Source organism: Chelon labrosus, assembly GCF_963514085.1.
Source record: "Chelon labrosus genome assembly, chromosome: 10".
NCBI classification, from domain to species: domain Eukaryota; kingdom Metazoa; phylum Chordata; class Actinopteri; order Mugiliformes; family Mugilidae; genus Chelon; species Chelon labrosus.
The window spans coordinates 27,668,550-27,682,837 of NC_140360.1; the positions used below are offsets into that span (position 1 = coordinate 27,668,550).

The following is a 14,288-nucleotide window of genomic DNA, read 5'->3' on the forward strand; positions in this document are numbered from 1 at the left end:
CTCTCTCTCTCTCTCTCTCACTCTCTCTCCCCCTCCTCACACTTTTTCTGTGTCGCTCTCTCACCTTTCTCCACAGAGCAGTCCGCCAGTGCCTCAGCCTGCAGCTCATTCGCGCTTACTTTCCCCCCTGCCTCAGTTTCTCACTTGTCTGTGCTCCTCTGCTGACTGATACTTCTGCTGCCACTGGTGTCTCTTTTTCTTTCTTATCCTCCCCTCCTCTCTTCCACTCATCCTCCTTATCTTCAGTCCACCATGGTGAACAGATAACCGCCTGGCCGTGCTGAAACCATGGGTGCCTGCCTCTGCAGAGGTCACAAAGGTCAGTTCCTGTGTCCACCTGCTCGTGCTTCCATGTGTTCGTGTGCATGTCCGGGGGTTTGGTCTGCAGGAGGAGTTGACAGCATTCAGGGAGCAGAGCTGTTTCAAAAAGTTACATCAGGCTTTTGAGGGATAACTGTGTGCATGAGAACCTAGAAAATCACAGTAAATGTTGGATCATTTCATCCTGTAGTTAACCGCAGACATAAATGACTGACATCCTGAGGCGCTGACTGCTGAGATGAAGAGTAAAACCACCCGAATCACTTTTTAATTCTAACTCACACATATTTAATGTGAATCCATCATAGGATGAATTTATGTACGAAACTAACTCAGCCATTTAAACCAATCATCCAAAAACGTATTTTCGTCTGCCCTCACCCAGATGTATTCCCGAGTAAATCTGTGGAGGTTGCTTCAGAAACAAGCCTTGGGGGTGGGAGGTTGATGATGAGGATTGTGCGGATCAGTGGAGGACAACAGTGGCTTTAGGATGTGACGGCTCCATCTAAAGCTCATCTCCAACTTGTCGTGACTTGAAGATGTGACTGGGGTCGCAATTTTCCCTCTAATGTTTACTCTCTGTCACTGCTTTGGGGGGGCAGCTGGTGATTATTGCATTTGAAAAGCTGTCTGGATGAACAAAAAGTGCCTAAGCTGGTTGCAGCGCCTCTTTTAGGAAAGAGACAAGAGCTTATTTGTGCTGTCAAAACAAATGGGAGATAAAAAGAAAGTTGATTTCAGGTGTAGCAGCTTTCTGATACCTCTAAAACAACAATCTTCTTGTTATTTTGTCAGTACACAGCCTTTAACATTACGTTACAGTTTGATACATTATGTTCAGGCCGAGTGTGTGGTGCAGTCTGAAAATATGTAGTGAAACAAGTCCACTTTTGTTCAGGTTGCTTTTAACAAGGTGGAGGGTATTGAGCGTCACTTTCAAGCCGGGAAGAAAAAGAAAAGGCAGCTGTGAGGCTCCAGACAAACAGATAAGAGAACAGCGGGAGTGTGTGTGTATGCGTGTACATGTGTATGTGTGAGAGTGAGTCAGGGTGGGATTTAACCCCGCAAGGGCAGCAGATTGGTTCAGGAGGCATAATAGGGTTTCTTGACCCGCTAATAGCATCTGATGAGGCCACAGATCAGAGACAGCTCAGTGTGTGTGGTATACGTGTGTCCGTGCGCTCGAGTACGTGTGTCTTGGCGACCGTGATTTGAGTAAATGGAAGGGGATCACTTGCCTCCTTTGGCTTTAGCGTTTCCATAGCAATAGCCAATTGTCTTGGCGAAACCTCCCCAGGGAAACCCCAAGCATGCAGTTGGTGCTCCTGTGTGTGTTTGTGTGAGTGTGTCTCCGCTGACCTTTCTAATGATGTTAATTCTCCATTGCACTGACATGCACTTCATTTCCTCCTGTCATTCATATGAGTCCCATCACCGTCAGTTATGAAGCAACCAGGCAGTCTGGGCTGATGGGAAACTCAGTATGCAGCTAGGCTCTGCTTAAATGACTCTGACAGGATTCAACACTCCCTACCTCTCCCTTATGTATTATATATGAGACTCACTTGACCCATGGCTGGTAGATACAACTGGCTTGAAAGACCATGATCCCTGCCTGTGAAACAACACAAACGCTGACACTCAAAAGAACACACATGCATGGTAAATCTAACACGTGTGCACATTCCCCACAGAGCTCCAGCTTCCCCTATCTACGCTGCACCAGACTGAGGAGGGTCAGCCATCTTCTGTCAGGGTAAGAAAGTGGAAGCTTGCAATGTTACCTTGTTTGGGCCTGATTTTGGTCTATGTTTTATCTGCCACCCTTATGTAGACTGAAAGCAACATGCATAGGCTTTTAGGTTGGGGATTCGCCAGAAAACCTCTATCCAATTTTAAGCTTGAAAATTCTTGAATTAAAAGAATAACCCAATGAAGGAACTCATTTGGAGCGTAAGATTCTGTTTCTGTATGGTACATATGTTTTTTTTTTTTTTTTTCCCCATTTTGGCTGGACTGACCTTTTAAATGCATCACTCTGACCAGTAAATAAGATTGAAATAGGCTGAAACTAATTGCCCCCCGGGGACAAATAAAGTTTTCTGAATCTGAATCTGAATCTAAACACATACAGCATAGAATTTAGCTTGTATTTCAGCTAATTATCTGTCAGTAATATGTTTATTTGTTGTAGGTCGGAGGAGCTGTTTTGTCTTAAGAATAATCTTATATTCTTGCTGCTTTAGGCAGTTTTTGTTTTGTTTGTTTTTTATTCTCCTTTTGTGTCTGAAGTACTTTTGTCATCTCGCTTAAGTGTAGCCTCCACATTTCCAGTGTCTCCAATTCATTTAGGAATTGTCAAGTATGCAGCATTTATTTATATTTGCCCCCAAAAGCAACATTTTTTAATTTAAATGGAATTTAGTGAACGACTGAATCCAATAATAGACACAGACATGAATATTGTAAACTCAGAAAATATCCCTAGCCAAATCTGAACAGACCTAAAGTTAAAGTGCCATTTTCAGTACTTTAAGTACTTTTTCAAAACAGTATTGACTTTAAATGGTTAAAAAAAATAAAATAAAAATGTTTGGGCTGCCAACAAGTCTCGTCCGTACTCGGACCGGGACTGCTAGCGCTAACAGCTCATGCGGTTTCTGTGCATACTCTTTTTTTTCCTAACCCCAACCCTAACACCTAACCCTGCTTTCAACCAGGCTTCCATCAGGTAGTTTTTTTTAAATAAAATTTACCTTCCATCAGTCCTAGCAATGTGCTTTCATCTGTTTTCTCCATTTTGGTAGCTGTTAGCTGAGTTCTGACGCATGTATCAGTTTAATCGGGGTACCAGGAAATCGTACACTGACAATAGTTCTGCGTTGTTTGGAATATAAACTGCGATTAAATTCGTTAATATTTTTAATGCATTAATTTTTTTGTAATTAATTATTTTTTGTAATTAACGCATTAAAGTCCCATCCCTACTTTAAATATTATTTTTATCATATGTCAGTGTGTAGCATGGAGGTAGGACCCCGATGCACACACAGGGAATAAAATAACTTAAATAAAACTTACAAATCAGGAACAAAACTGCATTTTCAGGGCAGGAAAATTAAAACGTCCAAACAGAAATAATCCAACACAGAAAACAGAATAATTCCAGGCAACAAAGGTCAAAGTACAACAAACACCGGAGGCAAAGTAGTTGAGTAATAGTTAAAACACTTACAAAATAATGGCACAGAACAAAGAATACAGACATCAGGACAGTTATCTATATTAAAAACTGGAGATAAGGAGGTGTAGTGGTCAGCACTGTTGCCTCAAACACGTTTTGGGCCTTTCTGTTTGAAGTTTACAACCTGAGCCTGTCTGGTTCTCTCTGGCGGTTTCAAGACCTGCTAACTGTTGATCCTGAATGGCAGTGTGAATGATTGTTTGTCTCTCTATGTCAGTCCTATGACTAGTGGCCTGTCTGACGTGCAGTGCAGGCTGTCATCAGCTCCAGACCCTCGCAACCAGAGACTGTATATAAATATGGACAACGTGTCCCCACTTCCTTGAGTCTGTGCAGTACGGTCTGAGAGTGGAGCCATGAGGAGCCGTGTTATTGATGACCTGCCCACACTTCCTCCAGACACACTGGCGTTATCCTTTCATTAATACTGAGCTGTGCTCCACCTCCACCAGTTACAAAGAAATGTTGGATTATACACTGTACTCATTTACTTTTACTTATTTACTTATTCATATATTAACGACCTAAAATGACAGAAACCATCCTTGAAAACAAATTATCTGACATTTAGTGTTTTAGTTTGGCCCAAGTCCCATCCACTAACATGGAGGAGGTGGAGCTTATGACCTATACTGCAGCCAGCCACCGGGGGAGCTCTACTTGCTTTGGCTTCACTTTTGAGGAGCTGTTCCACCGTCTATCTTTATACAGTCTATGCTCACAGATAACTGAACTTATACACTCAAGTGACCTTCACATAGAATTGACAGTACGATTTAATTCTGATTGATTGTGCATGCTTGTAATCCCTTTATGTTTGCTCCATCTTAACAATCTTGAAGGCTCAAGAATACCACAGAGATATGTATTCGAATAGTAGCTTCTCTGTCCGCACTGATTTCAGCTTCTTGGGTGAAAACAAGATTTAAAATACCTTCCTTTGTTTGCAGCTCATTCAGACTGGGTGTGAATGCAGCAGGTTTTCTGGCTGTTATTATCATTATCACCATTTTTCCTGAAAGAAAAAAAAAGTGGGAAATGTGTGGGCTGAGTTATCACACATATGAGGATGTATGCAAATGTAGTGCGTGTGTGTGCGCGCGTGTGTGTTGTTTTGTGCAGAAACTTCAGATTCTGGACTGGGGAGTTACCTGTCCCTCTTTCAGTTAGACCCCATTAAACATCCAAAAGAAATGTCATGAAAGGTATTGTGGATGAACTAAAATGTAACTGTTCTCACTGATAAAAACAGGTTTTCACCTTGCACTGTAAAATAAGATCTTTCTTGTTGTGCATCATACTGCGCAGGATGGCCAGAATCCCTCCAATGGCAATGTGGCAGACAAGACCAACCGCTATGACATCGGCGAGCTGGCCACATCCTCTCTGATGGGTGAGACAGACAGACACACACAAACAAACACGTTCAGTTCATTTTGTATTTAGTTCATGTGTTTCTTATGAATAAGGTTTTAAACAGGGAAAAAATAACCTTTAAAACTGTGTTAACCATGGGAGGTTAGTAATGAAATTTCCCTCTTGATTCTTACCCTTGGTCTCTCTCTCTGACACACAGTAACGCTAGCTCACATGCAATTACTTCTTCCATCTGAGTTTCTTCTCCTCCTTTAAGTGGCTTCCTGCCCTCTTTATGCTGGTCCCTCCTCTTTAGTTTCATCCACTTTTCCTCATCCTGTGTCTGTCTGCCTCATCTCCACTGCTTCCCCCTCTCTCTGCAGGAGGTTCATTATCTCAGTTAATGTGTTATGCCTTGTTGAACTTTTCAAGGGAAAGCTCCTTTATTACGCTGACAGTATAATTATGAGGGCCTCATGAAAACGTTAGACAAACACTAACGACAGACACTCAAGAAGTCGGCTGAGAGGCAGACACCTGCTTCAGGAGTGTCAGATTCGATCCAATACAAAATCAAAAAAGCATTTTAACATTTACTCAGACATCATCGGATGTCAGTCAGTCATTCAGGATGCCACTCCCAAATTGGAGATTCAGGTTCTGTGGTCTTGGAGCCGACAACCCATAGACATAAATTAAATAACACAGAGCTAACTGAAATGTTATTGTAAAAGTGTAATTATATCTAGAGTAATATCATCGCTGCTTTTATTCTCCTTGGATGTCTGATAGATGCTTCAGGCTGATGTGATTTTATTACCAGTATTAACAGCAGTACTGTTTGAAGCTCAAGGAAACTGAAATGTTCATTACACTGCACAGATATAATAGTGCTGGCACTTTTATTATTTTTTATTTCTTCCTGCCTATCAAGACTAACATATGTAGAAAATAATGGTCAGTTAAATTAAAGTTTAATAAACTTTAGCATTTTCCTTTTTCAGATGGCTTCAAAACGTGACAAGTTTAACGGAAGTGACCAGAGTTCACTCAGCTAATGAAAAAAAGTTTAATAAGCTCCCCAGAGAGCCCCCTGAAAATATTCATGATGGTTGTGTGTTTTGAATACACGTTAATTTGAGTAATGGATTTTTCTTCTGAGAATAATGAAAACTATGCAAACCACAATGACAGCTAATTGAGTCCATAACCCAGTACACATTTAATTTAACAAAGTCCCTAAGAGCATCTTTTCATGTAAATTCATGTAAATTCTTCACATCCGAAAATATTTAACTTTTGTTATGTTACTGATGTTGGGCCTTTCTGTGTGGAGTTTGCATGTTCCTGTTTGCATGTGTGGGTTCTCTCCGGGCACTCCGGCTTCCTCCCGTCCAAAGACATGCTGGTTAGTTTAATTGGTGATTCTAAATTGACTGTAGTAGTGTATGTGAGTGTGATAGGCTCTGGCGTCTGTGTAGCCCAAACTCCACTATCTTGCTTGTTACTTGAAGGCATAAAAAACACACAAAAAGCTACCATTTATGTTTAGAGAGTTGCAAGTTCAAATCTAAACATGGATTTATCAGGCCTCTAAGGTCATCCTCTCTGAAACAAGCTCCTGTCTCTTTAAGAACCCCTTCCCAAAAAGCCCTCTTTTCTCTGATTGGTGAGGTGCCTGCACTTGCAAAAGTAGCTTTTTGCAAAAGTAGAACAATTCCTGGAAACCAGCAGTAATATGAAAACTTTTTGGTCGTGTTTAATATGAAAGTCAGTCCCTTTAAGCCTTGCTTCCTGCATAGCTCAGAGAACAGTATCAGTTATTTAGTTATTCTAACACTTCGGTCCATAGTGAAATATGTTGGCAACTGTTGTATGATGTTTGCTAAAATTAAATATAAATGTACTACTGATATTTGCATACCAAAAAAATGATTTATGTTTCATTAAAATTGTGAAAGTTTTAACTTCTGAAAACATTTGCTGAAGCGAATGCCAGTGTGTCTTTGAAAATGGAATTGCACATATTGCATAAGCATGTGAGTTGCATAAGCATTTGGAACAAAGGCTCCCCTGGATGCCACATTATGACTTTGGTTTTCAAATGCCATGAAAGTATTTAAGACATTCAGGTTCCACTCAGAATGACTTGCTTTACTTCGCTTTAATTTTGGTGATCTCATAACTTTTCATCCAGTGCCCTCATCATGTTGTAATGGGAGTTAGTCTAACAATCAACTGTTGCAAAGAGCGCTTTAGTGTGTCAGCATGTGTTAGCATGACATTTACATAGTTCTAATGTAATGTATGGGGACCTATAGTAATGTTTTGCAATTATTCATCTATAATTGTAGAGGCTGATAGTAACCCCACGCAAATCGTCTGTGTTCATAATTCGTAAAGTAAACATCACACCAAAAATGCCTACACAACATCTACCCAGAGCATTTTCAACATTTTTTCAACATTTATTAATTCCAACTCCTACAGTTCCAGGCACCAACTCTGAGCTGACTAGCTGCCGACTACGGTGTAGAAATGCAATTACAGAATAAACGTACAACTAGAAATGCTTACAACAATGTTGGCCACTTACACTGTGATATAGGCTTTGTGTAGATCCCTTGCAGAAGTGTAAACCAATCAGCCAGCTGACGTAAACATTGTACTCATAGTATTGTTGTGATCAAGCACAGCCTCCCAGGGCTGCTAACAGGGTTTATTTAAGGGTGGTTTAATGGTAAGAACAAACTTGTCTTTTGGAATAATCTGTAATCCCACACTGTTTTAGTCCTAATTGCTTGGTGTTTTTGTACCGTTTCATTTATTCTTATTGGTTTGGTCTGCCACTGCTTGAAATAAATACTAGTTGATTGCTTGCTGGTAAACTACAGTATTTACCAATTTATTCCCTGAGGATGACGATGTTTTTTCCAGAATTATTCCCATGTGGTTGGTGAATAACAAATGAATGCAGCTCCAGCGTCTCTGTTTGTTCATCTGTCTGTGTTTGCTCATGTGCTCAGCACCTTCCCACACAACAGTTGGGGGTCATGCTTCACATGATGCATTATGTGTCTATTTTTATAAAGCGACTCTGGTTACTTTATTATGCATGTAAGTCCCTGCTTATTGTAGCAACCAGATAAAAGAGTCAGAGAAATCCAGTAAGTCCTCACTGCAAGCCAGGAATCTCAGATAATGTGTTGAAAAGCTTGTTGTCTCAGAAATGCTGGCCAAGGCTGAACTTGTCTTATCGGGTCTTTCATTTCCCGGTTTCTTTTGTAGTTGAGTCATATTTTAAGAAACGTTTAGCCTGCACCCTGGACATTACACCCCACACATTTTATGCAGATTATGATTGTTTGATTTCTATACCCATCTCAATCAATCAGTCTGATTTTTAGTTTGAACTGGTCAGTATCAAAAATGTAAGAGTGTCTCTTTTATGTGGTTTTTGGTTACATACAATCTCTGTAGTATCAGTGTAGATCAAATGAGCCAACTCTGCAGTTACCATATGCTGTACAGAGCACTTTAGTGTCTTTCAGCCTATTGTTTTGGTGATGTTACTTTTAGCTCAGTCTCTTCGCTCTCATCAAACTTCTTTCAAGACCCAACAGGACCCCACCTATAATAAGCCCAGAAGTCCACCATCTAAACAACAGACAGGCGAATGCATGGTTTATGCTCCTACGTCAATTTGATGCCATAGCTACGGCGACAGTCCAGACCCTGACACTGTAACTTGACATGCACCTCCCCAGAGCTGTGATTGGTCCACTTGGTAGCAGCGTGTTTCCGGCTGCTTCTCCATCTCCGCAATTTTCGAAATGATTGTTTTGGATCAATAAAGATGGAACACATCGAGTTAACTGAGGAAGTTCGGAGACACAAACATTTGTATGACTTGTCTTCGGCGAACTTGCAGTGAAAGTTTCAGTCGCCATTGTTGAAAGTGAAGCAGGAAGTAGAAGCAAAAATGAACCTGACTGACAAAAAAAAGACAGCGCCGACTAGTGTTTGGGTGTTGTTTTTACAGAGCGAGCCAGACTGATGAGTGATTGCCATAGGCTACGTGCATACGTTACGCAGGTTAGACTTCGCATCACTCAGAGTCCAAAGTTGGTAGAGACCAAACATAGAACAAAAAAGACTGTTAATATACTAATTTGTCAGATGTTCTGTGTCTGTTTTATTACATTAAATTATAAAACATTGATGGTGGCCTCATTTATTTATAATATGTTTTGGGCAAATGACCCCAAGAATGACCCCAAGAAACAATATTTTAAGTGCCCCTCTCAGCCTTGCCTAGCATGTGATATTCCTTTCTGGATCTATCGCGGCAACAATCTTTACTAATAAGGGAGGTTTGTCTGCATGCAGCCAAATATGTCGAGGGGGGGATGTGTTTTGCACTCAGTGCTCTGCTCATTGCTGCTTGTTAAGCTCATTGCTTTCAGTGAACAGTAATAACTACATATGACTCAGTCAGGCATATCAGCAATATTTCTCAACTCCGCTCATCTCTTATCAGGACTACGGGGACTGAGAACATTTGAAAAAAGAATAATCTGAAACGGTAAATGGATTTTTAAGCATGTTTAGGCTTTATGTTACCTAGCTGTGAAGGCTCAGAGAATTTTTTTTTTGTGTGTTGTTCACACATAGGCTATGCAAATGTGACATATTGGATTCAAGCTGTTTATGCTGCAGCTTAATAATAGGCATGCACAGAAACATGCTGTCAGTAGCCCAAAACAGCTCGGTGTGCATCAGCCCCCTGAGGAACCAGCACTACCTTAAATACTGTTTCTCAGCTGCACTATACCTACAAATACACAGCGAAATCTTGACTGGCATTCCACAAACCACTGCGTTCTCAAATCGCATAAACATATTAATATTCTGCAACACGCCACGTCAACCTACTACAGTCTTTTTCATAATGCAGTGTGGACAGTAAGCATGAAATAACTCATTTGAAAAACAAATGGGATTTTCCTACTGTGCGCACGCATCTATGTAGATGCAAAAATAGTTTTCTCACCATCAACAGCCTCATAACAGAGTCGTCACTGTGTGAACGCAGGGTGAGATAGTGTTGGGTGTCACAAAGTAAAAGAGAGCAGAGTCTCTAGGTACTCAGCTCAAATGAAAATAACATGAATGTGATGTTCTTCTGTTCTTTTAATGAACTCAGGCATCAGACCTTGGATCAAGATACATTCCTCCTTCTGAGATGTTCTTCCCTTTCCCTTTCCATTTCTATTCCTTTTCTCATCTCTAAACATATTACCTTAACCTTTTTCCTCTGTCTCTTTTCTGACCTTTACCTTTTCAACATTTCCTTGTTCTGTCCTTTTAAATCTGGTTAATTGTCCTGTCCTGTAATGCGACCTGGGCTTGTGGTCAATATAATTTCAACTCATCCTTTCCCAAGACCTTTCTGCCCTTGTCTCCTGTGATTAAATGAAATTATGGCTTCTTGGCAGCTTTGCCCTGTGACTCTGACACAAGGGACCAACAATCAGAGACCAGAAGGACCTGCAAATGACTTGTGACTTGACTGTCCATCTGAAGACTTAGCCTACATGCATTTCTGAAAATTCTGGGTCTGGGCAGAAACTCTTAGACTTTTGGAAACAATGATGCAGACACCTAACCATGCTTCCTTCTCTGATTCGTAGACCATGCAACTTTTGTCCAGCCATGTCAAAACTGATACATTCATAGTCAACTTCTTTTCAACTAATTACTATTACACACTTCTTTTTGGAATTCACATTTATATAATAATTTATATAAAATTATGTCGTACATAAAAAAAATTTGACCCAGAGGACAACAGGAAGGTTGAAAGATGTTAGTGTGACTGTAGCCTTAACTTTAGCTAGCAACACTTTTTAATTCTGTCTCTAGGCAACCAGTGATCAGAGATGACGATCGCAACTGAAAAATATGATCAACCTTTTTTGTTGTATCTTTGTGAATGGAAAGTTAGTAAGTTAATTTCATTTTTCATTTGTATAAATACTCAAAAGTAATCCCTTTATTGGTTTTTCATCAAGTTATTGCATATTGATTTCATTATAGGTATAGGTGCCGTGAGTTATGAACATGAGAAGGTACAATTCTGTTCAAAAGCAAAAATAGGTGCTTTTTCACTCTCATTTTCAATCGTGTCTAATTTGCTTTTGGTGGGTCTCTACATCAAAAAGCAGCAAATGCTTCTTTTCATGGTTCATTTAAAAAGAGAGTAAATGAATTATACAATGACTCATGTATTTTGTCCATCTCTCGATAGTCTGACTTTTGTTTTAGTTTAGATTTGACCTACCCTGTCCATTACTGTAGCGTTTGTTCACCCTTCCTACATCTATCTACACTATTTCATGTGGCCATTTATCTTCAATTCTTCTCAGATGATCTTCCATCACCCATCTTTTTTGCCTGGTTGCCCCTTATCTAATCTATTTTATCAAGATATGTCCCTCTTCTTCTCCCCCCATTATTTAGGCTTAGTGGCCACGATAAAGGAGCATATCACCAAGCCGACAGCGATGGCCCAAGGGCGAGTTGCTCACCTGATTGAGTGGAAGGGTTGGGGTGGATGCGGCGAGGCCGGTGGAGGCGGGAGAGGTTGGAGCGGGACCTGGGGTAAAGGAGGTGGAGGCTGGGGGGGCATGGGGGCCGAGCTGCAGGAGGATGAACAATTCTACTCCCAAATGACAGATGAGATCAAGGAAGCTCGCTTCGCTGCAGGTAAGACAGCCGGATGTGTTCAGTTCTAGAAAAACAAGATGTGGTCATCGGAAATGAAGTGGTGCTCTGATCCCTCTCACGTTGTTTTTGTTTGATTGGTCTTGTGCAGAGGGAGCGCCTTCATAAATCAATAGCCCTTAAGGCGTCCCATGACAGTGACTCAAGTCTTGTCCTCTCATTCAATTTGCCTTTATTTGTGACGTTGGTGGACTTGGTGGAAAACAACAGGGGATCGACTTCTTAGAAATGTAACATAAATTGTGTTTGTTTGCCCTTTGTTTCTCAGGTGTGGCGGAGCAGTTTGCCCTGGCTGAGGCTGCCATGAATGTGTGGTCCATGAACGATAACTTAGAGCAGCCGTCCACCAGCTTACAAGGTTAGTGTATCCCTGGAGCTTTTACTGTAGTGTGGACATCATTTTTGTTTCAATACAAAATGAACCAAATGATTAAAAACAACAATGTCATTTTCCAGTTCTTCTGTGTAATAGTCTGTGCCTGGGTTTGACTGATTATAATCCTCAAGTCAGCATTTTGCCTTAAAGTCTTTTCTTTGATGTTGAAAATGGATTTCTGGGACAAATGAGACAAGATGGATTAAAGAATGAGTTTCTGTTTCACAACATAGTGGGGATGGTGATGTCAGCTGCTGTTGTTTTTTTCTTAAAAACTAAAGGGCTGCCATGAGAGAATCCTGTCTGAGGTGTACAGCAAACTGCATGACACAGTTCTTATGACCAGCATGAAACTCTTTATAAGGTTTTTGTATTTCAATGAGTGCCTTATTTCTGTGGTAAAAGTAGACTATTCACCAACAAAACCAGGCCTTTACTGATACAAGAAGGTTTATTAATGACAAGACCTGAGGGATATTTATGGAGGGATGAAAGGCGTTCAAGGGAAAGAACAAAAGGGGTGCAAGTGAAGGCATGACAGAGAACGAAAGCAGAGATAGATGAAGGTCATTGACTGGAGGAACCCAGGCAGTGAGACTTGGGATGGGTTGCACATCTCAGGAAGCTTTAGCACCTTGTCTCCCCTTCAGTGAATGAAGGATCTGGATGCAAATCAAAGAGATGATAAAGTCAGGTAGGATTAGCTGGTAGAGAGACGTTAGACACTATAGTAGGCATGGTCTTGTTCCAGCAAGTTCACATGGTTTTGTTGAAGCCAAGTCACATCTGTGTGTACCAAACCATCTTTTAACTTGTATCCATATATGGTACACCCTGCTATAAATGGGACCTCAGTGTATATCACTATCAGCTACCTGCATGCACACCCTCATGAATTTCTATGTACTTTTCAATGGAATGGCTAGGCTATCCAAGATTACATTTACAATTTGTGCAGCTGCTGGTTCAGAGCCGTGGCACATTTTCAATCCAATTCATTCCACCTAATTCAAGGACTGTAAATGTTGACGGTATGTTATTACAGAGGAAATCCAGCTGTCACTGTTTATATTTGTTCTTAGTATTCAAGAAGCAGCCATTTGACTGATATTGTTATCCCTCCTCAGCAGCACAGAGGCACTTCTTGTCTCAGTTCCTGCTTGATGGAGGAAGCGTTGGTGTTCCGCAGCACTTGTACAGCATTCACACGCAGACTTATGGCAGCAACAGCACGACCACCCTGGTCCCACCGCAGCCGGGCAACTCCATTTCCCCGATGTCCAACACTCAGCAGGACAGAGATCACCCCTTTGAGGACAGCACTGTGACTGCAGAAGCTGCTGTCCGACACGTAGACAGCAGCTCGCTCTCCGAGGATGATGTTTTTTACAACTAGACTTGGAAAGAAGCCCAAAAACAATTTTCACTGCAATCTCCAGTCTCAGTGAGAGATTGAGTCTTGACCACCAGCAATGAGTGATTCAAGAAATAAACGCAGACATCTGTGAGATATTTCAAGAGGTGACTCTACAAATTACTGGAATGATTTGAGAGCCCAGTCTTCAGACACAAAGACTTCAAATAGTATTTTCTCCTTGGTTGAGGCATATACTTTTGTGAATGTACATACTGTAGTTCAGCAGTTACATTTTAATTTTTTATTCAAAAACTTTACAATTATATGTAGAGCTGAACTGTGAAGAGTCAAATGCTGCCGATGTAAATATCTTGTTATAAAACCTCAGTTTTAATATATGTGTTGCATAAGGCTGTCCGGTTGTGTTTTGGATCATTATTTCTTTTATGTTGAATGACTGAAGAGAAGAATATGTGTGACAATAACACAGTGTGAAGCCTACAGAGAAGATATCACCGAGAAATTGAAAATGTGTCTCCTTTGAGATTTCTCATCTGAATTAGAGAGAGGCATATATCCAATTATCTGGCTGAATCTCAACCGTGATTAGCTATAATTCACACTTTTCTGTCTGAGAGCTGCAGGTGCAGGGGAGTGGTGAGGGAAAAGATGAGTGTAGGAAAGGAGAGGGGGAGGAGGACACATAATCTGTCTTTGGTCTCTACATGCATGACAGCAGTGCTGTGTGTCTGAGACTGAGACAGCTGGTTGGAGAATGGAGGTGTCAGTGTTTCCTGTCATGACATTCTTTGAGTAGAGGTTTACACAAAGTGAAGCCGTGCTGT

The 14,288-nt window shown here is 40.9% G+C and overlaps 1 protein-coding gene across 1 annotated transcript; it reads left to right on the top strand.

The window, feature by feature from the left end:
• Positions 1-288: 288 nt before the first annotated feature.
• fam131c (family with sequence similarity 131 member C) lies at positions 289-13,715 on the top strand (the record flags this gene model as incomplete). Its single annotated transcript, XM_084553204.1, has 6 exons — positions 289-319; positions 2,019-2,080; positions 4,877-4,961; positions 11,447-11,692; positions 11,979-12,068; positions 13,214-13,715. 6 exons carry the CDS (start codon positions 289-291, stop codon positions 13,480-13,482), a joined length of 783 nt encoding a protein of 260 aa, XP_084409330.1. The 3' UTR covers positions 13,483-13,715.
• Between the last annotated feature and the right edge of the window lie 573 nt (positions 13,716-14,288).